Raw genomic sequence first — 27,176 nt, 5'->3', positions numbered from 1 at the left:
GCCTGGGCTCGTCCCGCCGCCCTCGGAGGACGGCCGGCCATGGACGCCTGCAAGTTGGAGCCGAGCGGGAGGGTGTGAGCGCGCCGGGGGCCGGGAGCCCGCGCCGCGCAGCCGGGCAGCCGGGCGCGCCGGGGGTGGGTCCCTCTCCCCAGCCCGGCTCTGCGTGGAAGAAGAGGGCGGGGACCGGCACGGGGAGGAGAGCGGAGGAGGAGAAGGGGGCATGACTCGTGCAACTTGCGGCGGGCATCCACCGAGCCTCTGAGCCGCCGGCGGCCCGGGGCCCGGATTGCGGCCGCGCGGATCCCACCCAGCCCACCCCGCCCCGGCCGACGGCTGCGGCTGACCTGGATCCTCGGAGCGCCCGGCGGCCGGCAGCGATCGGCCTTCGTCTTCCGGACTGGTTTCTGGAGCGCGGGGAGCGCTCTCCTCGCGGCCCCTCTCGCCGGACCCCCGGACCCCGATGGCTCGGATGGGGCTTGCGGGCGCCGCTGGACGCTGGTGGGGACTCGCTCTCGGCTTGACCGCATTCTTCCTCCCAGGTAAGCGCGTTCCTCCTCTGCCTTCCACTCTCCCCCCACCCCCTTCCCCGCCACCATCCAATGCCTTCCCGAGGCTGGGAGCTGGATGGCGGGCACGTCTGGGTTACAGGCAGCAGAAGGAGGCAGAAAAGTTGGGTCACGGCTTAGGTGAGGGGGGTGCGGGTGGCACGGCGGAGAAAGAGAGAATGAGAAGCCTCACAGCCTGCCCTGCAGGGAGGCAGTCGGATGCACGTCTCTGTGTAGCAAGAAAGCACTTTCTCCGCTCTGTTTTTCACAAAAATAATAATATGTAATCGCGTTCTATTTATTTAATAACCAGCTCTCAGCTCGGGAAGCAGTTTGGAAACACTGCATGTTACATAAATGCAAAATAATCGCCGTAATCGCCGTCTCGGGGTATGAGACAACAGCCCCAGGGGGAGGGCGTCAGTCTCGGAGCTGGTGGGCTGCGGGTTTGGAGGATGGCAGGGGGGCTTCGTCTCTGTCGCCGGCCCCTTCGCCAGACGGCTCCGCGCGCTCGGGCCCCCTCCCGCCCCCACGCAGCCACACGCGGGCGCGGAGAGCCGGCTCCTGCGTCAGAGACAGCTTCTCGCTCACCTGCGGTTCCTATCCCGGTGGGTGAGGCCCGGGCCGCGCGGGCTCGCAACCTCCCCGCCTTGCGCGAGCCGGACTTCGCCTCGGAACTCCGCGCCGGGTTTGGGGGCTCTCCCCGGAGGAAGCGCCGCGGGCTCGGTGCCAGCCAGGTGGCTGCATGACCCACTTTCCCGAGGCTGCCCCGCGTGTCCTTCCTCGAGGCGGCCGGCGGCCGAGGGGTTAACCCGATGCCCGACCCTGGGGTGGCCCGCGGTGGCCCATCTGACGGGTGGGGTGGGGGCGGAGGCTGGGACCGGCCCCGGCGTATTGTGCTGGGGAATGAACTGGAAAATGCGTTTAGGAGGCAAATCCGACCGAGTCCCCTCGCCTGGGTTTAACCCTTTGTGTCCCTGGGGAAGCTGCTAGGCTCCCACGGTAGCTGGTGTCACCAGCGGGGGTCAGGGTGGGGGTGGGGGTGCCTCCAGCCCTCCGGGAGGAAACCTGAGACGACCTCCCGCCCGGGCTAGATGGGGGATTTTGTGGGGGAGGGAGGGGGTTGGCTGGAGCACGTGGTCTGGCCTTAGCATAAGGGGTCGGAGTAGGGAGAGACCAGCTCGCATGGGGCAAGAATATCACATCTGGATCGCCGCCGGCAGCGGCCCGTTGGAGACGCCAGCGGTGCCGCAGACTCGCGGGCTAGTTTGTTACCCCGGGGCGAGCCTGGCTGCCGAGGTCCGGGGCTGGGGTGTACCCCTGGAAGGCAGGAACCTGGCCTCATTCAATTCTATGCCCCTTCTGCTGCCAGCTCACTGCCAGGGCTCCACCGATCTGGCTGAATGGCCTATGGTAGCAAAAGCACTTTGTGGAGGCCGGCACCACGGTGCCCCCACCCCTGCAGCCTGTGGGGTGCTGCCCTGCTAGGTGGGGGGGCGGGAGTTCTAGGGCACACAAGCAGCATTATCCATTTCTAGGGGCCTGAGTCGACCCCCCCCCCCTTCCCCCGCAGGGTGGTCGTGGTGAGTGAGAGGTCTTTCTCTCACACCGGACCTCCTGGGAAGCCAGCCAGAGCTTAGGCCCTAGGACTTCTCTGACCACGGGAAGGGGGGGTGCGGTGAGCTTCTGGGAACCCTTCAATTGCATAGTGTCCACACCCAGATGCTAGGGAAAGGAGAGCTTTTGGGGAGCTCTAGCTGGACTGGCACACCAGGGGTTAACCTCGTTCCCATCGGACAAAGAGTGGAAAGGCTTGGGGGCAAAGAATGGACTCACCCCCTTTTCCACTCCTTTCGTTGTTCTCTTCCCCCAGCTTTGAGGTACATAGTGGTTAACTCCTCTGGGGGGTTGGAAGCCTGCCCTGCTCCACCCCACTCAGGAAGTGGGGTCAGGGAGATGGCAGTCTCACCTGGCTCAGTGTAGACACTCCCCTCTCCCCAAAACTGCAGATTGAGGGGTGGGAGGCAGACAGAGAACTACAACTCAGGCACTTAAGCCCTCCTCGGTCGACTGTCATTGTTATGGCCGGGGTAGCATCAGGGGCAGCCAGAATTCATCCCCCCCCCGCTGGCCAAGCTCCCTCGCACACCCGCCTGTGTGCCCTGTGCCCCTGCAAAGGGAGGTGGGCGGGTGTGGTTGTGCCCCTCTGACGCTGGATGGAGGCTGGGGGGCTCAGAAGTTGCCTGCCCACACCCCACTTTCCACCACTCGCCAGCTCCCTCCTGAGTGCTTTCTGTTGCTCCTCTCTGGAGACTTGCCAGCCGGATGCTCTTTTCTGGGTTCTCCTGGGCTGTGTCAGGGAGCATGGAGGGCAAAGAGAGGTCCTCTCTCTGGGGCGAAGCAGGTGGGGGCAGCCCCCAGTGTGTGCGATGGCCCCCTGACTAAAAAAAAATAAAAATAAAAACACTCAATCTGGCTATTGACGTGTAAACACAGAAGTATGTTTTCGACAACACAGCCTTTACCAGGCTGGGTGGTAAAGCCCTCCAGCTTCAGAGATAACAGTCTGTGGTTCCTACAGGTCAACTCAGAGGAGATGGCCAGGGGAGCATAGGGACTACACCCCCGAAGAGGGACAGGGGGAGCCCTGGGGAGGAGGCAGAGAACCTGCCTCAGAAGCAGGTGCACCGAGCCGGTGTCCCACCTACACCACACCCTCCCTAATTGGCTTCCCCAAACCTTTTGTCTGGAAAGAGAACACACACCCCAGGTGTCGTGCACACCCTCGGAAGACCTGTCGGGCCCGCGGCACATCCCTTCTCTGCAGTCTGTACAGAGCCTGCAGAAGGTGGTTTCCTTCAAAACTCCGAGTGTCGGAGCTGCTGGGCTGTCTTCCTCTCTCCCCATTTCTCACAGACAGTGATGTGCTCAGGCTTGCTGGGCAGGACATTATGGCAAAACCAATTCTGCCGGCCTGGGGATTACAGCGTGTGCGAACAGCAATCTCAGTGCCCGCTTTGGAGGCTGCGCCATAGAGAGTGTCTCAGAATCAGATTCAAGGCCTGACAGTCCGAGCTGGAGGGGAGGAGAAGATCTTGCAGAGCCTGGGCCCCGCAGCCCTGGCTGAGCAGCCCGTAAGGCATCTCTGAGCCTGAATATCTGTGGCTCAGGGGGACAGGTGGTCCCTTGTTGCCCGATGCCGGCCAAGATGATGATACCAGTTCCGGTCTCAGCCACTCAGCTTTGCACAAGGAACCCACCTACTCGTTAGCCACTTCCTGACCCAGGACCCCGTTGAATGCTGCCAGGACGGTCATACCAGCCAGCAGAACCCTGGTGCCGATGGCTCAGCAAGCGAGCAAGTGGGCCAGGCTTGGGGGGGCAGGGGGTGGCGCGGGGTGGGGGCACGGGCAGAGGGTCTGCCCCCTTTGCTGCGTCTTACGATACTGCCATTGTTTAGCAGCTGACTAACGTCCATTGTTCGGCACAAACAGAAAACACCCGAGGGAGGTGTGAATATACCTTCGATTTTCCTGATTGTGTCTTTTCCTGGTTAACCTGGTAACTTGAATGGCTCCCACCTGGGGGAGGGACAGACCGAGGGGGTACCTGTGTATTCGCCTGTTTTACCGTCGTCGTCGTCGTCGTCGTTGTTGTTTTGACTCTGACCGTTAGCCCGCGTGCCGGACTAGACTGGACACCAGCCAGCTGCGGCGCTCCGGCGGTGACATTGCTGACAGCCTGCGTATCGTCTCACCATCCGTGTGGATTGGCACACACACGTGCCCGGCTTTGTGTGCTTGCGTCGGTGATCTGCAGTCCCCTGTGCACGGGCAGACCCACGGGCGCGAGGGCGAGGAGGTCTTGGGCACTGGTGGCTGTGGGTCGGCACGGGACCAGGGCTATAACGGTGTATCAGGTGTATATTCACATATAACTGATCTCTTCTGTCTTTCCCGCTAGGATTTTGTGAGTGGCTCTGAGCCTTGATAAGACCTGTGTTGCTGTCACAGGGTCAGAGAGGTGATTTTGGGAAGAGACCTAGGACTTCCCAGGTGGGCTGCTGGGTCCTTTGAGAGCGGGAAGCCTTTACACTGGTTTCTTTTTCTGTTCTTGCCCTTGGCGTTACACTGGGCCTCTGCATGCTCACCTGGTGAGGAAGGAGGCTTTCCTGTCTTGTCTCCCTGGCACATGGTATCTGGATCCTGGTGCTGACTGGGGCCTGGCTTGCCCCACGGCTTCTCGAGATCCCTAGAAGGCTGGGAGGGGCCCCGGGAGATAGGTTTGCAGCTATTGATTTGGCATCTTTACTTTCTGCGTGAACACTTGGGGGAAAGGGGATCATCTGAGGAGAAAGGTGGCCTACTCTGGGCATTTTAAAAGGGGCAGGAATGTGGGTTTGGGTCCTCCACAAAAATAGCCCCGTGGAACCAACCACAGGCGTACTCAGGTCGGCAACATACATGTGCCTGGAACCACCCTGGGCTCCGCGCAGCAGAATGGGAGAGCCCCCTTAGAGGGAATGAGGGGCGAGAGGCAGGGAAGAACTTTGCCTGTCCTGGGAACCCAGGACCCCGTGCCCAAGACCGGCTGGCAGGTGTTTCTCCCCCACGATGCCCGCCCCTCTCCATAGAGACCAGGTCTGCCCAGCCAGCAGCAGATGTGCTGGCGGGGGCAGGAGGTAACTTAAGATCTGAGCAGGGATCACTTTGCAGAGGGAATGCCCTGAGTTGGAGATAACACCCCTTAGTCCAGTTAACCCTTGAAACTCTGGATTGTGCTGATCTGGGAGGTGGGGAGAGGGAAGAGGTGGGAAGAAAACACATCAAGCCTAGCACCTGAACCCTGACCCGTTCCCGAAGGACAGATGAACACAGTGCAATAGGGGAGAGACCCGACAAGGACACAAAGGAAGTGTTCCTGGTGGCAGATGACGGACTCTTTACTTTAGGGCAGTGGATAATCCCAAGGTTTATCCTTGAATGGGGGAGGGGAGCAATGGTATGTATTTCCACCCCCCCTCCCCCCCCCCCCCCCCCCGGCCCCAGGCTCATGGGATCTGTGCCTTTCACAGTCTTCTAGGGCAAGGCAACAGCGGTCTCGGGCCCTAGCTCTGAGAGAGAGCGGCAGACAGCTTGGTTCCTCTCCCTGCAACCTAGGAAGGACCCCATCGTGGCCACCCAGCATAGTGAGACAGCAGAGTGCAGCCAGGTGGACTGGGTTTGAATCCCAGCTCTCCTACTTGCTGGCTGAGTGGGCTTGGTTAAGTTACTTTGTAGGCCTCAGTTTTTCCCATCTGTAAAATGGGTTTCTGTTAATACAGATTCCAGAGGAGGTTGTGAAGTGTAGATGGACAATAAAGTATGAAAAGTGCTTAGCTCGTCGCCCGGCCTGTGATAAACATGCAGTAAAGTGGCAGCTACTCCTATTCTCCACGCCCTTCCTCGGAGTGGTCCTGGCGCCCTCTCAGCTGCCCGCTGGGCAGTGGCCACTTTGTACTCCCTTGAGAAAGAGCCACTCAGCTGCCTGCCCAGTGCTGACCTCTCTTCCCTTGTCGCCAACCGGGAGCTGCTCATCGAGCCCCGCCTGGAAATGAGAGCAGGGGCTGCAGCAGCCCCTGGGGAACTCAGGTGGCCTGGTGGGCTCCAGGCACCTGCGCGCCCGACCCCGGTGGTCATGTACTCACAAGCAGCAGGTGCTGTGTGGTCTTTGCTCTGCAGCGTGTCACCAGGGGCTCTCCCCGGCACCCTCCTCACTCCCTGGCTACATCTGGAGTACCGGCTGTGGTAGAAGCCGGGGCCGGCAGGGAAGGCCTGGGGCTCAGCCCCTGCCTTCCTTCGAAATTCCACGTTTGGGCGAAGGGTGGGCAGCACGACCCTCTCTCCAGCAGCCCACTCATCTGGCAAGACGGTACAGCCAGATAGAGCATCCCTCCTGGCGTCACCCCCTTCTCCCTGGCGGGAAGCCCTCTTCCAGTTTCTCCGGTTGCAGATGGAATCCTTTCGCCACCAATAATAAAAATGTCTGTGGCGCTCTTTACGGCTCGTGGCTCCAGCCGATCCTCCCAGTAGCCCCGTGAGAATGGTATTCCTGGCCCTTCCATTTTACAGATGGGGAAAGTGAGTCAGGCTTAGTAATTTGCTGACCGTCTCAGGCCAGGGAGGCCAAATCAGGTGCCAGAACTTGTGACTTCAAATCCAGTAGATGAGGGAGATGACACAGGCTGAGATGGACAGATACAGAAGAGGCTGAGCCGGGCCACCACAGAACGTGTCCGGTGAGACGGTCATTCACTTCACCAGCCACCACCATTCTCCCCCTACAACAAGCCAGAGCTCCCTGGGGAATAGAGGGAAAAGGGGAGGACATGGGTTGGAGGGTGGCCCAGCCGGAGGGAGCTGACCATGGAGCCCAGGTCGGCACGCCCAGCAAGGACAGCTAGGGAAGCCAGGGAGAACAGTGTCCCTCTGGAAGCTAGAGCATCACCCCCTGGAGATCTAGCCTGAGACATGGGCAGGGCCCTGAGGTATGAGCACAGAGCCCCAGGGCACAGGCAGGCACTGGGGCAGAGAGTGGTGCTCCGAGAGCACGCGGACGGAGAGAGCCACAGAGAGGAGAAGGGGTGAGATTTGGCAGGCAGAGCGGACTCCCTCTCCTGGGCCACTCCCCGCCCCGCTCTGGCCTGCACAGACCCCAATGTCATTCCCAGTTTATGAGGAGTCTCATTACCAAGCCACAGACAATAAAACCCGCCCGGCCACTCTGGCCTGGATCTCATTAGAGCACATTAGTTCCACTGGCTGGTAGCTCCACTGGGACACAGCTGCAGGCGTGGCCCAGGAAGCAAAGCAGGCCAGTGGCCATGGGCATGAGAAGGTCCCATTGGGAGTTGGAGTTCGATCTGTGGGCTTAAATGGAGTTCTTTGCCTCCCCGTTCCCTGTCCTGGAATGTGTGCGCCCCAAAGCTGGAAACACAGGTTCCCTCCTGCCCACTCGAATCCCCAGTTCTGTCCCCTGCCTGAAGGGGAGAAGCACACGCTCCCTCCAGGGCTGTTCATAGGAGCCCGCCTTGTCTGGCACGAGCTGGCTGAGAAGCTTAGCAAAACACCATCCTGCGGAGGGGGGCCTTGGGGTCAGGGGACGACTCCCCACGCTCACCCGTAGGTCTGAGAGTCACATCCCAGCGGTAGAGATGAGTTTGGCTTCCTCACGGCCACCCTGGCTTCAGAATCCTGGCCCATCCTCCTGCCCCGTGGGCGTAGAGGCCTGGGGACCCCACGGTGGAAACATTTTTCCTCCCTGAAGATGCACTCTTGTCACCTGACAGCTAGGACAGGGTCTCACCGGTCTCACACCGCTCCCTGAGGTGGGGTAACTTGTCCACAGTTGCTGGGACGGAGGCTTGGGTGCCGTCATGGGGTTCTCCCCACCAGAGCCGGGATTATTTCTTGCTCAGCAGAGTTGAGTGCCTGTCGACAGCCCGGCTCCTCTCTGCCTCTACCTTCCCCTCTCCGCTTTATCTTGATCTCTCTTTTCCTACAATCCTCCGCATATACCTGCTGGTCACCAGAATACCACCAGGGCTCAGTGGTCATCACCATAAAAAAACAAGACCAGAGCAAAGGAAAGCTCGCCCCTTCCTGGTACCTCCGTCTTGTGGAGGAAAAGTAAGCGACAGGCGCAAATAACCTGCTCTTAGCGCACACGAGCTCACTTGGTACACTTCCATGGAGGGTCACACAGGCCAGCCCACGCTTTGGCGCATGAGCTGGTTTGCCCGCCAAATGAGTCAGAGGAGCTGGGAGGGCCGATCTGTTTGGGCAGACGCGAGTCCGCCTCGCTCTGGAGAAAAGGGGACTAGAGACCTATACTAGCTCCTGGGGCTCCGCTGTAGGGCCCTAGTCTCGAGCCGGTCTGGAGTGCAGGCCCCAAGGGGGATCGGTGAGGCTGGTTCCTGGGGCCCGAGCAGCGCCCCCCAGCACGCCCTCCCTCAGTCCTGGTATCTTGTGGGCAAATGCTGCCAGCTGCTAGGACAAAGAAAGTTAGAGAAGGTGCCTCAGAGCCAAGCCAGCCTTGCCACCACTTGATATGGGCCCCACCTTGGGAGGGGCTGTTAGTAGCGCCCTTGTTCACGGGACTGTTGCCACAGCCCCTGCCTCCTGGCTCTCTGGCTCCGGTCTGCTCACACTGCTTCTTGGATGGATACACCTAAAGTGCACGTGAGAAAGACGCTCACAGGCCCAGAAGCATCCGATGGCTACCCCCTCCCTAGCTCCTCTCTCACTGCCCTCGCCCGCACGCCAGGCCCACCCAGCCACACACCCCTCTATTCATGTCCCACGTTTCCCCACCTCAGTGCCTTTGCACATGCCCGGCCCCCCCCCCCCCCACCGCCTAAAGTTCTCCCTTCCTTCCCATATCTAAATACTGAGATCAAGAGCCACTTCTGTCATGAACCTCGTGACCCACCCCCTCTCCCAGCTGGGGATAACCTCTCCCATCTCAAAGCCCCCTGGCACCTCCTCCATGCCCCCCTATGGCATTAACCACTCTGCATCTTGCTGTGTAGTTATTTGAGCCTGGGGTTTTTCTTCTCCCCAAGACCAAGAGCTCCAAAAGGACAAGTCCATTGCTGATGGATCTCAGTGTCCCCGGGGCCTAGTACAGGCTTGGCCACATCGTGGGCCAGGTGGATACATGGTTGGTTGTTTGGGCAGCTGATGACGATGGTGGTGATCACAAACTTTATATTGAGACTTCTTGGGTGCCCGACACTGTTCTAAACACCTCACATGTAATCACTGACTTAATCTTCATTACCACTCATGTAGAGGGTCCTTCTCTTCTCCCTTTTCTCACACGTGGAAAGATGAGGCCCAGGCAAAGGTTAGGCCACCCGCCCGTGGTCCCGCAGCTCCTAGGTGGCAGAGCCAGGGTTCAGATCCAGGAAGTCGGGCCCAGTGTCCGTGATCATACCACTTAGCTAAGCTGCCTCTCTCCTGGGTGGATGGGTGACGGAGAAAGACGGCTTACCACCCCTGGACTAACACAAGACCCTGCGTCCGGGATGCCCACCACCCTCGTGTATCGCTCAGCACCCCCCTGCTCCCTTTGATGGTGCAGGAATAACCTGGCGCGGCCCTGGAGCGGGTGAGGTTATTAGTGCCCATCATCAGAGTCTTGGCGGTCATTACTGGGTCCTTGGATACCTTACAGGTGCTCGAAGTAACAACCGTTGCACTGCTGGCATTCCCTGTTTTCTCTTGGGAGTGTGAATGTGGCTCTGCTAGAAAGAAATGTCTCAATGTCATCACTGTTTCATCCCCTGAGCTGCTGGGTATCACTGATGCCACCTGCGGGGGGCGGTGGGGGGCTCCTCCCATGCTTCACTGACGAGACTAGGGCCAGGTGTAACAGCTTCTCCCAAAGAAGCCGCCTGGAACTATCCGCAGCGGGTGTTCCCACGCAAGTCCCCGGTCCTGGGTGGGTCCGCAGCTCAGCAAGCCGATCCTATGCCAGTGCCTATCCAAAGCTTCTGGAAGGTTCTGGTCTCGCAGGCCCTCACCCAGCGATCCCAAAAGATGGCAAGGGAGGGGCCCCTACGTGGGGAGGTGGGGAGGATTTAGGGTGTTCACTTGTGCTGGCTGCTTTGATCCCCTGGGATGAAAGGGCCGGTGCTTCCTCTGCCCCAGGCAGGTTCAGAGCAGGGAGCTGAGGACAGAGGCCTGGCAGCCACGGAGCCGGCTTAGAGAACTATCCCAGGGAAGAGGGTCGTGGGAGCAGAAAAATCAAAACGCTCTCTGGACGTTGTGGCTGAGGACTAAGCGACCTCCAGATCGCTCACATGCAGATTGTCCTCCGGAGGGTGACCCCGGGCCGATGCTCCGCTCGGCACACCCTGACCCCGCACATCACCACGTGGACTCAGGCCTCACAAACTTGCTTAATTAGGAGGGTAACTGGGCTGCAAAACAGTCATCTGATAGGTTTCGACGCCAAAGAGAAATTCCTCCTAGACCCTCTGCTGTTCTAGATTATCCATGCTCCGTTAGCTTGAATTACGGCGCGGCCTCTGTGGCCCAGACACAGGCCAGCGCTATGCGATTGGTTCCTGGGCCCGGAATCTGCCCGGCGCCCAGGAAGTGCTTGGAAGGAATAGTAGGATGGAGGGCTCCGGACCCAGCTGGCCCCCATCCAAACCTAAGGAGCGCCCTTTGTCGGCACCAAGGGACCCGCGTTGCCCTGGGCCCGCAGATGCCCAGCCGCACTCTCGAGCCACACCACCTCCGTGCCCCTCTTCTCTACCCTGTGGGCCAGATGTCCTCCGAGAGTTTGGTGTCAGTGGCAGAAGCTTCCTGCGGTGGCTACTGGGTAAAAATTGAAGCAGGGGTAGGGACAGCCTCCTCCTGAGTGTATATAAGATCAGAGCACAGCAGCCACACTGCACCGGATTATTTTATTATGATTGCCCACCTCCCCCGCCCCCCGAACTGTCCTCCATCTCATTGGCCTAGATAGCTACATCTCTCAGAATGATGGATGGGCTGCCTCCCCCTTCCCAGGCAGGGTGGCCAGCCCTGCTACAGAGCCGCCCTCCTACCCAGCCCCTTCCCAGATTTATTCCCTGTGTTTATGGTGCCCGGAGAGTAATCAGTGTCCTGGGCCGGCTGAGCACTCTGATTATCTCCATTCGGCTGATGGATGGGCCTTTGGGGAACTTAGGCGACAGCCCCCTGCTCCCCGTGCCTGCCCCAGCCCGCCCGGCACCCTTCCCAACCTGAGTCACCTCCCCAGAGTCAGATGATGGGCCTCCCTGCCCCTACCAAGGGGGTGGCAATGGGGGAGGGAGGCCGCAACGTCCGTAGGACCCACCTCTTGGCACTGTGGCAGCGATAGTCGGGAAGGGTCTCTGTGGCTCCCCCTTCCTCCCAGAGAGCCTGGAGCAGGGGCAGACAGAGCCACCAGGGCACTTTTCTGGGGACCCGCCCCCCCCCCCCCCCCCCCCCAACTCAGAAACATCCTGCCCAGGAAATGGCTCGATTCTCCTCTGCCACCTTCTCACTCCATCACTCCTACCCCCTCGGCACTTGTGTATACAGCTCGAGCTGTAATGATAATTTGTGCTGCTTTATGTGTTTCTTTACAAGTGTTTTTATGTCCTCTGTGTGTGTATGAGAGAGGTTTATGGTGTGTGTGTGTGTGTGTGTGTGTGTGTGTGTGTGTGCGCGCGCGCGCGCGCTCCCTATTAGACTCTGATTGCCATCTTCTCCCCCACGGAGGCAGGGGGCTCTCCCCCGGCTGGGGGAGGGGAATGGGCAGAGCCTGGATACTGGGGGGCAGGGGCAGGAAGTGGGGGGAAGAGGCAGGCAATCAAAGACCATAACCGTCAGAGGCAGGGTCTGCACTGCCCCCCAGCCGCCAGTTAGAGAATGCAGAAGGTCAATCTTGGATAATTGTTTTGTCTATAGGATCGCAAACAACTGGTTTGACTGTTTCCTTCCCAGCAAATTGAACCCACCGGCTGCATTGGAACCACGTGGTCCCCCTCTCTTATCACTTACGTGCGCCCTCACGCGTATCTGGGTCTCGTCTCCTCTAAACTTGAGTTCCCTTCCCTGGAAAGCAGGGATGTGATGATGAGAGGTTTAGAAAAGGTAAATAATGCATGTGGTGTGATGAACACAGTGCCTGCTCCAGAGCGAGCCTGCACACCACTTGGTTATTGTTAGCTGCTGCTGGCCCGGGGAGCCTCCATCGAGGGGAGGGGCAGTTCCCTGGGACCGGGCAGCCTGGCCCAGCACACCACAGGGGTCCCTCGGCTGGGTTCCTGTCACTCCTCAACTTGGCCTAACAGGGGATGGCACCTGCCCTCTGACCTGACACACAGCAGGTGACAGCTGAGGGTGCCCTTAGTGGCCACAGGACAGTGGCCTGGCTGGGAGATGGAGAGAAGGAACTGGGGCCTTGTAGGGTCGGCCCAAGTAAACCTATCACTCCTCCTAAGCCTTCCCTGCTGGGCTGTGAAGGGGCTAGGAACAGGAGTGCGTTCTCCTGCCCCCTTGCAGGCGGGTTAAATTTCTGAGCCTATGGGTTCCTGTCCCCTCCCATCCTCGGGTCCAAAAAGAGCCTCCCAGCTATCAGCTGAGGGTACCTCCCTTCCCTGCAGGGGAAGATAACTCCCTTCCCTGTGGAGGATAGACTGGGTAGGTCAGGAGAAACCTGGCGTTGGAAGGAGAGACGAATGATCCTTCTTAAAACCCCTCAACTGCATCCCCACCAGCTGGTTGAACATCCGGCTTCAGCATGAATACCTCCAACGATGGGGAACTCACCACCCTACGTGGATGCCCCTATAGCTCTCACTGCCCCAGATTCTTCCTCGCACGGAGCTGAAGTCTGCATGCCTGAAGCTCCCACCCATTAATCCTGCTTCTGCCCACTTGGAATCGTGTGGAGCACGTCCGATCTTGCACGTGATATACTTCAGGCATCAAAGAGGGTCTCCAGCTCTCAGTTTTCTCTCCCGCGAGTGCTTTTGACCAGGTCTGACACGCTTTCCCGTCTTAGGTGCGCTCCACGGAACCAGGCTCTCTCGATCCCCGGTGGCCGGTGTGATGCCCCAAATACGGGCTGACCTGCCCGCGGATTTTGGCCTAGGATTCCCCAGCCACTACAACCACCCTAGGATCCGGGAGTTGGCACAGTGGGTCGGCTGCCTTCACGCCTCCCCACCTCCACCTCACCCCTTCCGAACCCTGTTTTCCTTTGGATTAACAATAAATTGCAGTGAAAGATCCGCTTATCTCCAGCGGGAATTAAGGAATTAAGTTGGTGATGGGGAGAGAAGGGCCTGAGAAACGGAGCATATTGCACAGATTCAGGGCATAGGGAGGACAGCGGGGAGGGCAGTGGGGAGGGGCCGCCTGCCGTCACTGTCACTTCGCCCCGGAGACAGCAGGAGCAGCCCCTAATTCTCCCAGCAGCCTGTGCCCTGATGGGGACGGGTGGGGGCCGGTTGGAATGGGTGTGGTCACCGTGGGAGGCAGTGCACCACAGGGACGCCCACATGGGGTGATCTCCTGGCCGCCTCTCCTGTCGCCCATTAGTGCCTCACGACATGGGGCAGCGGCTCCATGGCATGTCGCGGCACTAAGGGCGAGCTGGGGCATGCGGCCGGGTGAGGCACCCCACCCCGCTGTCTGACACTGTGATACGGAGGCTGTGATATGGTCCACCACCCTGCAGGCAGTTCATCGGTACCATCCAGGCACTACATAACCCGTAGGCAGACCCTTGTGACCCACTTTGTTTCTCAGTTGAGACTGAATTAACCATGGCTTCCTGTGGCCAGTTGTTAGATGAGGCTCTCGCCCCTGGAGAATCTGGGCTTCCCTCTTTCCTGAAGGTAACCCAGCAAGCAGCCTCCCTCCTGAACCCCAGCATGCCTCTGCCCTTCTCAGCTCCAGTGCCCCTGCCCAAAGCCCAGGAGGCTCAGCTTGGAACCCCTTCTCCCACGTCCCCGAGGCTTCCCGATCCCTGCCACCCTCCCTGTCACCAGACCCCTCCCTAGCAGCACATTTGGGAGCTCCCCTCCCTCCTTTTCCCTACTCCTCCCGCCTCCCCCTGCCCTGCCAAACCCTGAGGCTGAGCAGGGAGAGATAAGGGGCTGAGCTACCCTCCAGAGGGTGAGGGTGGGGGTTGGAAGCCAAGAGGGGATGGATCCCAAGGACCGCTGCCTTCGGGTCATCCAGACTAAGCATGGGACCTGCCCCAAATAATAGTTTCAATCACTTGTCATCCTAGTCTCTCCCGACACCCTCCCAGGGCTGGGAGTAGGGGTTGATATTCAATAGCAGCCGCCACCTCTGGGAAGGGCACCAGAAGATAAAATGCAAGGCCAGGCCTGGAGATAGTCTCCACGAGAGGAGGAGGGGCAGGGAGATCTAGGGATGCTTGGGATTCAACACCGGTGAAGGGGTGAAGCCAGAAACGGGGCGCTCAAGTCCAAAAGTCTAGCTGGTTAATAATTAGTAGCTCTGGTTAATCATTGGTGTTTTTCCCCCAATTTCAGCTCCCCCACCCCCACCTTCTAGGCTCTGCCCAGGCCTCTGGAAAAGAAGCCCCCACCTCCACCCCTGCCCCCCCCCCCCCCCCCCCCCCCCCAGCTGGTTTCTGGTCCCTGGAGCCAGTGTGGTATTTAATCTTCAAGAGAGATTAGTGGCCTGTTTTAGCCAGCCTCCCCCCACAGGCTCTTTGGATGCCCCTAGATATTCCCTGCTGGGAGGGCCGGCCCCAGGACCACCCCAGAAGGCGTCTCCTTAGCAGGGCCCCTGGCCTCTGTTGACTCACTTGGCTGACCTTGCCGCTGGCCAGGTAAGGTCCTGGGGTGACCCTGTGGGTAATGCTTCCCTAATCCTTTAGGTGAGGTCAGTTAGTCAACAGATGTTTATCTATAGGTGCCAGGTCCCTTGTGTCAAGAAAAAGTACTTTCAGCAGCTCAAACAGAGGTTAAAGGCTTTATTGAAAGGCTGATGTGCCTCAGGGGGCACTTGAAGACCAGGTGACTCCCCAAGTGGAAACAGGATTGGAGGTTCAGGGTGACGAGGAGAGGGGGCCACGCGTCCTTGAGCTTGGGCTTCGGGGCGACATTTTCATCTCCAACTGCTAGAAAACTTGCTGTTGGGCCGTGTGGGTTTCCAGGCCTCTTCCTCCATCCGGATCCTTGGTGCTATCCCACCCGATGGGTGCCGGAACAGTTCCTCGAGACCTGTTTTTATAAGGCGTGTGGTCAGGGGATGGGGAGGTGGGAAAGAGGAACCTCTCCCACCTGTTTCAATCCTTTGCGGGGAGCTGGTAGGGAGGTCCGGCGCTCCAAACAGGTGTCATTCCTGTTCTCTGGACACAGAGATGCACAGAGCAGTGCAGAGAATTTCCCGAGTGAGTAAACTAGGCACGGGGCTCTGAAGGGGACATGGGGTGGGGGTGGGGCCCTAATCTGGGCCCCGGAGCAGCGACCTTGAGGCTGAGACCTGGAGTCTGAGTAGGAGTGGCTGAAGCGGCCCCTCCCCCGCCCACAACCACCACCCTCTGAGACATCCTGGGGGCCTCTCCCCATTCCTGGGGAGCCCGCACACCCCTGTCAGAGCAAGAAGCGTGATGTGCCACAGCCCTGCTCTGTCTGAAGCTCTCTCAAGCTCCCCAGTGCTAGTGACTTAAGTACAGACCCCATGGTCCACGTCGGGGTTTCTCAGCCCCAGCCAGCACTATCTGGACGTTTGGGGCCAGATAATTCCTTTTTATGTGGGACTCTCCTGTGCACTGTAGGATGTTCGGTCTCTACCCAGTAGAAGCCAGCAGGGTCCTCCCTCACCCCCCACTGCATGACACTTAAAAAATGCCTTTAGACAGGGGCGCCTGGGTGGCGCAGTCGGTTAAGCGTCCGACTTCAGCCAGGTCACGATCTCGCGGTCCGTGAGTTCGAGCCCCGCGTCAGGCTCTGGGCTGATAGCTCGGAGCCTGGAGCCTGTTTCCGATTCTGTGTCTCCCTCTCTCTCTGCACCTCCCTCGTTCATGCTCTGTCTCTCTCTGTCCCAAAAATAAATAAAAACATTAAAAAAAAATTTTTTTTTAAAAAATGCCTTTAGACATTGCTAAATGTCCCCTGGGAGGCAGAGGCACCCCAGGTGAGAACCACTGGTCTAGGGTCTCACTGTAGCCAGGACCTCCTGCATGGTCTCGTACCTTCTCTCCTCCCCTCGCCCCAGACACTGAGCCCTTTGAAGGAGAGGGCTCAGCCTTAAGATCTCTGCAGGCCTTAGCTCGGTGCCTTGTACACAGTAGATGCTCCGTAAACGTACAGTAAACCGATGGGAGCCGGCTGGCTTCCCTCCTTCTCAGCCCCTAGTAGGCGACGATGAGGTTTCCTTCTTCTGCGCACCTCTCCGTGTTGTTGGCACTTTGCGTAACCCCCGTAGCCAAGATGTGCAAACTTCCGAAGCTTCCCTTTCTCCTTCCTGACACCTCCCATCCCCACCTCATGTTGTTTGCGGCAAACAAAAGCATCTTTTCTCATGTCGTTCACATTTGCTAAGTCTCTCCTGGGCATCGAGCCCTGGGGGGACCGGAGGGCGCTGTGGCTGCGTGTGTGAAGTCGGGCGTGGCTGTGTGCTTCCGCAGGCAAGTGCCTGCTGGCAGGTGTGTCCGTGTGTGGCGTCCAGACCCCACTCACGCTGAGCTCGTGCCCTCTGCTCGCTGTTTCTCACCTTTCACCCCACCAGGCCTTTGCTCTTGCTGTCCCTCTGCTTGGCGGGCCTTGCTTCGTGGCCTGGCAAGAATCCCCTGCCCCCAATTCATCATTCCCCCCCCAGTATCATCATGGCACTTTCGAGCATTCTTGCCATAGCACATTGATCACGTTAGTGGTTAATATTTCCTGTGTCCTTGGGCCTGGGACCATGTCGCGCATGCACGTGTGTGTGTGAGTGTGTGTGTGTGTGTGTGTGTGTGTGTGTGTGTGTGTTTGCAATTCCTACTTTTTTAATACATGCTTATTAAATAAATTGAAATAAATTGCTTACTTTATTTTTCAGGGCATTTTCTTTGTACTATTCTAAGCATGTCTCTGATTAATGACTTTGCGTAACCTTTCTGCGCGTGCCCTCATGAGTTTCTGTGCGTGTGCATGTGCGTGTGCACGGACATGCGCACGTATACGTGTGCAGCACTATTTCGTTGCACGTGGATGTTTGGGTGTACATGTGCGCGTGCATCTCTGTTCCCGCGTTTCTGTAGATTTAAATGTGTGTCCCCACCCACCCCCCCCCCCGGTAGTGCCCCTCTCCAAGGTGGCATTCCCTCAACCGTTGCCAAGGGGTGAGGTTAGAGGGGACTGAGTGGGGACCCTCCTCCGGCCAGCTTTCTCCACCCACCTCCCAGAACGTCCTTCTGACCCCAGTCCCTGGTCTGCCGGAAGGGATCGGGGGCTTCCTGTCCATCCTCGGGGAGCCCAGGGCGGGCAGGCTGCGTTGGGGGGCAGAGCCCTCTGTGGCCTAGTCGCATACACCCCTTTCTCCATCCATCTCTGCCCTGTTTAATTGGAATTTGGCTAGTGGAGACCATCTGTTCTATTCCGCCTGTTTCCATGACAACCAAGTGGCTTGAGACTGAGGTTTGTAGTGAGAGAAGTGGCCTAGGGGATGCTGGGAAAAATCATTGAGGCCCTCCCCCTCACACCTGCTCCGCCTCGCCTTCTCCTCTCTGCCCTGCCCTCGCCCCCAAGCCCAGAGTAAGAATAAAGCTACTGCCCACCAGGGAGTCGGGAGGGCATCACCTTCCTTTCCCAGGCTGCTTTGGGCTTCCTCCGGCTTCCATTCATAAGCACTTGCCCCCGTGCAGACCGGGGTGGGGGGTGGGAGGGGGGCTGGTCCTGCCCTCTGCCCGCCCTGGGACCAGAAGGAAAACCTGGAGACGTGAAAGCCTGCAGGTTTTCCTATAGTTTCAAGCTTCAACCACCCCTGCCTCCAGACCTCTTCCTCACCCCATCCGAGTGTCAAAATCTTCAACCAAGGACCACACACACACACACACACACACACACACCACTGTACAAGCATCAGAAATTTCAACCCACTTGTGATGGCTGATCCGTCTCCCCCCTCCCCCAATGCCGGTGTCCAGGGAACCCGAGTCCCCAGACCTTCCAGGTGACAGGGCTTTGAGAATGGGGTCCTTTGCTTCCCAACCTTGGGGGTGAGTGCTCCCTCACAGCCCTGTTATAGTCGCTCAGGACCACACACAAAGGACTCTGTCAGAGCACCTTGCTCCCCAGGGGTCTCCCTTTACCCCTGGTGCAGAGTGGGCCCCGCCAAGTACGTGGCACATAAAAGAGCTGAGAGCCCAGCAGAGAAACTGGTTGTCCCTGGGCTCCCAGGAGCTCAGACAGGCCCTGACACACTGGGATGTGAGTAAGGCTCCCTCTCTCCTATTTCTGGACAGTTCCGTTTTCACGGTGTTATTTTCTGCCCTAATTTCTCCGTCTATGGCAAAGCCGCTTCCCTGCCTGCTCTATTACCGGGGGACCTTCCTGTCTTCAAAATTAAGTGCTGTGGCTTGTCAGGTGACCTGTCTGTCGCTCAGGTCCCAGGCGAAAGGTGCCACCCACACCTCTTGAGCATAGAGAGACGGGGAGCCTGCCCCAGATGGGGAGGTGGTCCCGGGATCTCTCCAGTGGCCTGCACCCTGCAGAAGGTCGTTGCTCGGAGCAGCTGTGCTGAGCAGGGACCTCTACATTTGAGGGCGCTGCAGCCTTGCCGAGGGTCTCCCAGTGGCCAGCCTGGGTCCGTCAGGGCAGTGGTGGTATCCAGCCCCCCACCATCCATTCTTCCAACCCCTGGCAACCACTAATCTACTTCTGTGCCTATGGATTTTCCTGTTCTGGACATTTCCTATAAATGGAATCACACCGTGTGGCCTTTTGGTGGCCGATGCCTTTCACTGTACATTCCACCTGCCTGCTTCTGTGTCACCACCCTGCTTAGAGAGTGTCGGCGCCCCCCCGGTTGCTGCAGGGTGACGTGCAGACCCTTGTCACCTACAGAGCCCTCTTTAAACCAGCGCCCATCTCCCGCCCCATTCACCTCTGCACCAGGAGCCAATGCTCAGCGACATTCAAGCTGTAAAAGACGCTGTCCTGTTCCTGCTCCCTCTTCTCTCTCCGAGGGGCTCCTGCTTACCCTGCAAGACCCAGCTAAAAACCCCCCTCTCCTCCGATTCCTGCATCCCCCTCAGAATCGCTTTTCCTCTTGGACTCCCATCGCTTTTGGTTCATACTTCAAAAAACAAACGAAACATAGCACTTAACTCGAGAATTATTTGTTTGCACGCCTGGGTTCCCTGCTAGACGGAGCCTCTAGAGAAAAAGAAAATGCCTTATCCTTTCTCATCCCTCTATCCATCCTCCCACCTCCCCCATGGCTGTCACCTCCACCCAAGGGAAGCTGGCCCGGTGCTTGACTCTGAGTATACACTCGGTAACACTTGAGAGATAAAGGCTAGGGAACTAGGAAAGCCAGAGCTGGGAGAGTTCATCTGGGAGAGGTGACCCCGGAGAAGGACCCGGAAGGAGGGGAGGTTTCGGCATCCTGACATAGCAAAGACTGGCTGGGTGTGGCTGGGTCTGAGAGCTGCCTTCATGTGGATGCTCAAGGTGACAGAAGGCGGGGAGGCGTCCTTCCCTGAGTTAGACAGCCTTTGCGGAGCGGGGCGCCTGGGTGGTCACTAGCATGGGAGATGGGGTGGAAAGTTTGGCAAAAGGGTGGAGGCCAAGTGGGGGAGGGGCAGCAAAAGAGAGCAGAGGGCAACCCTCAGCTAGAAAAGGAGAGTGGTGGGTACAGGAGAGGAAGGTGCCCCAGCAGACGCAACAGCTTGTGCAAAGGCCCAGAGGCAAGGCAGAGCCTAAAATATCCTGGAGGAGAGAGCCTGGCATGGGGGAGGGGGAGGGCTGGGTGAAGCTCAGGCTGGTGGGATGAACGGGACCCCAGTTGCCCAGGGAGCTTTACGACGAGCTGAGCATGGTGACCTATACACCTGTCTCTGATGAAAACCTCCCCGTCCTTCGAGGGCCACTTAAGGACGGGCGGACTTTCCCTGACCACCCCAGCTGGCAAGGGCGGCTGTCCTCCGCACATGGAAACTACTGGAAGGCGAACGATGGGTTTTAAAACCCTCCCCTTCCTCAGCCAGCCCCACGGGGAGGACTTGAAAGGCAGGGGTGGACTGGGGTTGCCTGCCACATCCTAGCTTTGTGCCTTGGACATCCTAGTCCGCTTCTCTGACCGTCAGTTTCTGCCCCTCTGAATGTTGACCACCTGAGCACAAAAGCAGGGTAACACCACCGACTCCAAGGTTTCGATGAGCTGGGACACAGATGCTCTGAAGGGGCCGTGTGGGCCTTAACCCCCACGTGCGCTTATCAGCACAGCCAACCAAGTAAAGGAGCCAAGGCCCCTTCCCTCCTTGTCTTTTACATCGTTTCCAAAAGACTGGAAACGCTGACGGGGGCAGGTCCCGGCCGTGTGAAATGGGCTCGAAAGCCATCATATTGGGGGTGGCCGGTGGATCACAAACACAGCCTTCACTCTCCAAGGGCAAGGGTGTGCAGAGAAAAGCTACAGCGGTGCTCCCCCGGGGGGGGGCCGGTGAGGGGCTGGGGGCCGGGCCAGGGGTAGGACCCAGCCGAGGCCAGCAGCCTTCTCCACGGGGAGTCACCGGAGCCGCTGGCCCTCCCCACGGTGGCATCCAGTTCCCAAGGAGGGTGCCAAGCACACCTTCTGCCCCTGCAAAAACAAAGCTGCCTAATTGCCTTTTAATCTGGGGATGTCGGTGTGCTCGTGTTGGTGCTGAATTGTAAGGGGAGATAATATCTTTCCCTTTGAGTGAAAAGTTATTTGATCTCTGTGTGTCAGAGGAAAGCCTGTGCCCAGAGGAGAGGTCGGACGGAAGGGAAAGGTGGAAGGGGAGGGTGCTGGCTTTATTTCTCCCAACAACTATCATAAATAAAGGAGAACAAGCATCTCTGTTGTCCTGGCTCAAGGCCATTGTTTTGTGGAGGGCTTTCTCCTCACCCCTGCCCCTCCCACCTCCCTTTCAGGCCCTGGATGGGAGGCCAGCTTGTCTGCAGGTAGGGGTGAGCCGCCAGCTGCCTCACCTGGAGAGGTGGGAGAGGTGGGCCCCTGAGACCCGGGTGCCCACCCTGCCACACCCCCTGGGGCCTTGGCTGTCCCTCCCCAACTCTGCAGGGGCTGCTGAGCTGTCCCAGGTGATTGCGGTAGCCTCCCTGCCTCCCTCCCTTCCAGCCCCCCGGGCCAGATGACTTCCCAGGCGCGCTCCCACCTCAGGCCTCTGCACCTGGAATGTTCTCCAAGGCAGACACATGGTTGGTACTTGGCTCTTGGCTCAAATGTCGCCTCTCGCAATGAGGCCTTCCTGGCCACCCTTCATCTTCAATAGTCCTCTGTGTACACACACACACACACACACACACACACACACACACACACATTCTCCTTGAAAATCCCGCTCTCCACAGCCTGCTCCGGGAGCTGACCCTGACCAGCCATGCCGCCCTGTCCCCTGCCAGGGCCACTCTTCCTGCTTTGTAGCATCCACTGAGTGCTCACAACCTCATCCCCTTGCAGCCTCCAGAGGTCAGGGTGGTCATCCCTGTTTTACATTTGCGGAAAGTTCCGGGAGAACCCCACCTTGAGCAGCAGGCTCTTAGCCGGTGCTGTCCACATTTGCCACAGAAGCTCCCACCAGGCTGTGAGTGGGAGAATGTCCGAGCCCTGCCCCAGCCTCGGGTCTGACACCGGGCCAGGGATGCACACTGACTTGTCCTGGGAGTAGCTCTCCGTTCACAGCCAAGGGCAGGCTGGGTCTTGGCCTGGCTCCTGCTGACCGCCGGCTGCCCGTGTCCCGGCTCAGCTGGGTCCCCTCCCGCCCCTCTCCCCTCCCTCCCTGCACACAGACACAGCTGAATCTTCAGCCCTGTCCCTGCATCCGTCCACCTGGCTGGGCGTGTGGCAGGGGTATTCTCAGCACCTCCGGGGCCTGCCCTTATCCCAAGGAGGAGAGTCCTCACGGTGCTTAGTAAACCAAATTATAGATGGGGAGGTGGAAGCTGGGAGGGCCCAAGGGACCTATTTTTACACTGAAGACAGCCCTCTTGTCCCCGGAAGCCCTTCTCTCACAGCCCTGGGCCCTCTCCATCTCCAGAAACAACTGGGGTGGTCCCGGGAAAGATCCAGAGGGAGGAGGGAGACAGCCCTGCCCGCCAGTGCACGTGCAGAAACAAGATGGCAACCGAAAATGCCAGCCGTGTAGCCTTGGGTGAGCCACCAGAGGTGCTCCTTCCACTGGGTGCTCAGGCAGGGTCCCCGAGCCAGGAGCTGGTGGCACTCATAGGGGCAGGCTTCCTGAAGGAGTAGCGTCCGGGGGGGGGGGGGGGGGGGGGGGGGCAGCGACTGGTCTTGGAGAAGAGGCATGGACGCAGTGGAGTGGACAGTCTGGAAGAGCCAAGTGCACATTTCTTTAACCTGGCATTGTGAACGTCTTGCACCGTATGTGATCGATCCTTTTGGGACCTCACTTGGAGCACTGGACGGGGGAGTTACTTTCACAGTAATCCAGGGTGACGGGAATCAAATGTGGGAATCAGACAGAAAGCAGGTTTGCTTTCTGTTTGTTTGTGAGCAGGGGAAAGAGCCTCAGAGTTAGGAGTCCTGCCTCGGCCACCTGCCGGCCAGGTCACCCTGGCACTGTCCAGCCCCTGTATCCTTGTCTGTACAGCAAGAGGGTCGGATCAGTCGGTCCTGTCCAGGCTCTTCTGGCCCATCCTTGGCGCGCAGTGGATGCAAGCAGGGCCCATAGCTGTCCTCCACCACGTGGTCAAGTCCAAGGCCCTCCAAGGCCAGGAAGGGCACAAAAGAATGGGGTGCTGTGACTTCCCAGGGGCCGGCCGGTCTCTGAGGTCTAGAGATGTCTAACTGCCATTACCGTAAGACATTTCTCTGTCCCTTTGGCCACCAGCGGGAAAGTCCTTCCCAACTACTTTTGGGCCTCCTGCGTGTGGGACCCAGAATGGAGCCAGGCAGGAGAGGCTTACGATCCGAGCCGGCCCCCTCTATCCCTGCCAGGAGTACTTCTCGAAACTGTCTCAGTCCCAGACACCGTGGCCTCCCAGTCACGCCATATATCAATCGACTTCTAGAGACTGAGGGGCTGAGTGCAGGCCCTGGCGGGGCGCTGGGGTCCAGCTTGAGCAGGCGGGTGCCATCAGGGTTCTCCCAGAGCCCCGGCCCAGTAGGGGACGGACAGTGAACAAGGTCTTCCGGGTGTAGCGATGGCCAAAGACAATGATGGCCCGGCGGGAACGCGCCACAAGGGGGTCTTAACGGGTGAGGGCGCTAATCTTCCCAACAACCAAGGGGAAGTTACTACTACCATTCCATTTGTACACGTGAGGAAACCAGAACGGAAAGTCTAAAGTCACACAGCAAGCCAGCGGCAGAGCCGGGCTTTGAACCCAGGAGCCTGGAGCTGGGGCCTCTCTGCTACCCCACCAGAAAACACACCAGTCTGTGTGCCATCCCCGACGGGACCCAGGGAAGCGGACGAGATGACTCTGTGGACCTTGAGGCCCAAAGTCTGGCCTCTCACAGACTCCTCCCTTCCTCCTGCCCAGGAGGAGCAAATGCCACTGACGAGGCAGGACCGGGGGCGTGCAAAAGGCAGGGCCGAGCCCAAGCGAACCCAAATCCAAAGGGAAGACCCGCTTCCTTCCGGCACCAGAGCTGGCCTGCCAATTCACGCACGGCCTCTTTCCCCAACCCTGGACTGGCCTGGTGGTTTCTGGCAGTGGCTGACCCTCTCCCAGATTCCGTATCAAAAAGCATGGGGAAATGCACTTGCCTTTCAGCGAAAGGGATCAAGATTAAAACAGCGGGAAGAATTTCCGAGCTGTCATGACCATACGCTATTAAAACAGGCAGCCGGGGGAGGTGGAGGCCCTCGTGGAGAAGGTCAATGCCTTGGCTGCTCAGAGCCGCAGAAGGGGTGAGTGGAAGCAGAGGAACCTAGAGGAATGACCCCTCCCGCTGGTATTTGGCTGGGCGCTGAAAATGACATAATGTCAGGCGGATCGAAGACCCCGCCCCACGGAGAGAGGAGGCTATCCGCCGTCCCCGAGCTAGCGCCACCTTCTTCCTGGGACCCTGTCTGCCCCAGCCCTGCCATCGGACTTCATTAAATTGCATTTTCCCGAAGCAGGGCAGGCCGGTGACAGAATGAGTCAACGCCAGCTTGCTACCACTGTCGCCCCTGGAGCCGGCGGGCATGGAGGGAGATAATTGGGAGTGGCTTGACAGCTTAATGTCCGGGGAGGGGCGGGGTGGCGCGGGGTGGCCAGTGAGGAGGAGGCAGGTTGATCTGGGCCGGACCCGTCTTCAGATGACCCCGCCGCCGCCACCTTTCCCCTCCATTTCCCAAGCAGCAGCTTGTTGGGCAGGAAAATAAAGCACGGGGAAGGAAATTAGATCCGGAGAATAAATTAGGCTTTCTTTATTAATTTGTCAGAACTAATTAACATCTCCCCCAGATTCGTCTCCTCTCCAGATGCCCCCCTGAGCAGGAGGAAGGGAGGAGTCTGTGAGAGGCCAGACTTTGGGCCTCAAGGTCCACAGAGTCATCTCGTCCGCTTCCCTGGGTCCCGTCGGGGATGGCACCAGTGAGGGCTGGAGCCCCAGAAACCCCAGCGCCAGGTCTCATGACTTCACCCCTCTGAGCTTCCAGTACCTTATCGGTGAAGCCGAGTCAGGGCCTGCCTCCCCCCACCCCCCTGACCCCCGGGTGTCAGGAGAGTGGGAGGCAGTAAGTGCCCGGTGCGGTCAGCCTTCGATGCTGCTTTGAGAGACAGAGCTCGGGCACTGCAAAGGTCTCCGAGTTCCTTCGTATTCAAAGGCCACCTAACGATAATCTCAGGAGGTGTTAAGAGCGGTCACCAGTATTCCTGTTTCACAGGTGACAGAAAGGAAGCACAGAGTGGTTAGGTACCTTATTGAGACCACACAGCAAATCGCTGCGGAGATGGGATCAGAGCCCAGCTGGGCAAGAGCTCCGTTTCCAGGCCTGAGCCACCCACCCCTGTCCCTGGGCTCTGCGGGGACCCGACACCTGACTCACTGCCGGAGTCTCACTTACTAACAGACGCCTCATTTCCTGGGTGTGAGTTCAAGGTCTCCAGCCCAGGGGCCTCCCCAGCTACCAAAGCTCGGGCACTTCTGCAGGCTGCCCCTCGGCTTGGGCAAGAGCCTGCATTCGTTCTGTGGAGTTGGTGGCTTCCCTTAGACACCCACCCCTGTCCCAGAACAGGGCCCAGCCCTGCCATTTCAGCGAGTAACCAGCTCCCAGAAACACCCCTCCACACGAGGCGCATGAGAAGCCCTTGAGGACCAGCCACACCTTGTTTGCAACGCCTCGGAGAATTGCAAAATCCAGTCTGTTCTCTGTCCTGTTGTGCAGCGATAGCGTCCCAAAGGTTCCACTGCTGCCAACCTGCAGCCCCCTCCCTCCCGGGGCCCCTGGGAACACACGGAGGTGAACACCCCCACCCAGCAGCGTCCCCCTGAGGCCCCTGAGCCTGTTGCTTTCTGCACCTGCAGCCCGCTGGGGGCTGGCTACGGAGCAGAGACTCCCAGGCCAGCCACGCCCGAGGGAACCTGCAGGAAGCCTGAACTGACTAGCTCCTACATTTAAATGAGGAAACTGAGGCCCACACGGAGCAAGTCGCATGCTTCACTGGCCCATGGCAGCACCGGGATTAGAACCCAGGACTCCTGACTCCCAGCCCAGGCGCCTTTCAGGAACTAGGTGTTAGTGCTTGGGATATGACATCAAAACAAAATGAATTTGTCACATCAGGGACCCTCAGAGCCAAAAACAGGCTGAGGACCTGGCGGCGGCCAGACGGTGCAATGTCCCTGCGGGATAGGACATTCGCCAATGTGGCCGGACCGCAGGGCGCGGGTCTGGGGGCGAGTCACTGCCCCCACCCCCTCCAGGACCCCTGGCAAAGCTCTCGGGGGGCGGCCCACCCCCACGGGGGACAGAGTCCCGTCCCGTGTCCCCACATCATGGACCGGTAGTAGCTGGGCACCTCTGGTCTGGCCACTCAGGCCTCTCTGCAGAGTTGGTCTTTTTCGATGTCTTCAACAAGCCTATAAGAGCAGAGGTGCTAGGGAAGAGCAGGAGTGCTGGGGGTGGCCACTCTGGGTTTGGTCTTGAGGTCTCCTCATTCTGGAAGCCTTGTGGGGGGAGGGGCAAGCCAGGGGGCAGACCTGGGTTTTCGTCCTGACTCCACCACTCCACCACTGACTGACCGTGCCTGAGTGCCGCCGAGCCTCCTCTTCCTCGGCTGTCCCGTAGCGCTTGCTCCGGAAGGTCACGCTAAGCAGCTCCTGAGCCGGGTGAGCCAGTGCCCAGTGAGTCCGCCCAGTGTCTCTCAAAAGGCCCTACCCCAGGCTCCCGCCACGTTCCCTCGCACGTTTGTGGGTAATGAGGAAGCAGGGCGAGCTGGCGGAATGGGGCCCTCCCAGCCATCCTGTGACTACTCTAGCCAGGCCCGGAGGGCGGGCAGCTCGGACGGGGGCCTCTGCTCTCCAGGACTCAGCTGGGTGTGGCTGGCTTGGGGTGGTAGGGAGGGGCTGGCAGAGTTGGCATCTGCTGGCCGGACGGGTGAAGGAGTCCCAGAATTCCCGTAAGGACACTCAGAACGCTCTTAGACTCCCAGAACTGGGGGAGGAGGTTGGAGGAAGGCCCTCCACCCACGTCAAACGTCTAGAACGTCTAGTCCTTCTTTCTTCTGCATCCTCAGGGCCCGAGATGTGAATACGGGTCTGTGCCGGCACCCGTTCAGGAGGCCAGCTGGCAGAGACACAGGGGCACTGCCACTCACCCTCTGCAGGAACATACTGGGGCGCCCTGCAGAGCATTTCTGGGTCCCACCTTGCCATAGGACCCCAGGGCCAGGCCAGGCACGATAGGCCAGAGTAAGGATGCTGATTTGGGGGGGGGGGGGGG

General features: G+C 59.1%; 1 protein-coding gene and 1 long non-coding RNA gene across 5 annotated transcripts in view; one reads left to right on the top strand and one right to left on the bottom strand.

Annotated features, from left to right (window-relative positions):
- The first annotated feature begins 65 nt into the window (after positions 1–65).
- NECTIN1 (nectin cell adhesion molecule 1) overlaps positions 66–27,176 on the top strand; it is a 93,886-nt gene continuing 66,775 nt past the window's right edge. Inside the window, exon 1 of one of the 4 annotated variants that reach the window (XM_040483317.1) lies at positions 66–539. In XM_040483317.1, the coding sequence (XP_040339251.1) occupies positions 461–539 (79 nt within the window). In that variant the 5' untranslated portion in view covers positions 66–460. The remainder of the gene's footprint in view (positions 540–27,176) is intronic. The other 3 variants (XM_040483319.1, XM_040483320.1, XM_040483318.1) reach the window with 3 other exon arrangements.
- LOC121035523 (uncharacterized) overlaps positions 15,043–27,176 on the bottom strand; it is a 25,755-nt gene continuing 13,621 nt past the window's right edge. The window contains exon 2 of the long non-coding RNA XR_005792929.1: positions 15,043–15,312. This is a non-coding gene — a long non-coding RNA (uncharacterized LOC121035523). The remainder of the gene's footprint in view (positions 15,313–27,176) is intronic.

This window comes from Herpailurus yagouaroundi, unplaced genomic scaffold (assembly GCF_014898765.1).
Source record: "Herpailurus yagouaroundi ecotype Mexico unplaced genomic scaffold, PumYag 161, whole genome shotgun sequence".
In the NCBI taxonomy this organism is placed as follows: domain Eukaryota; kingdom Metazoa; phylum Chordata; class Mammalia; order Carnivora; family Felidae; genus Herpailurus; species Herpailurus yagouaroundi.
This window is presented reverse-complemented; position numbering and strand designations above follow the sequence as displayed.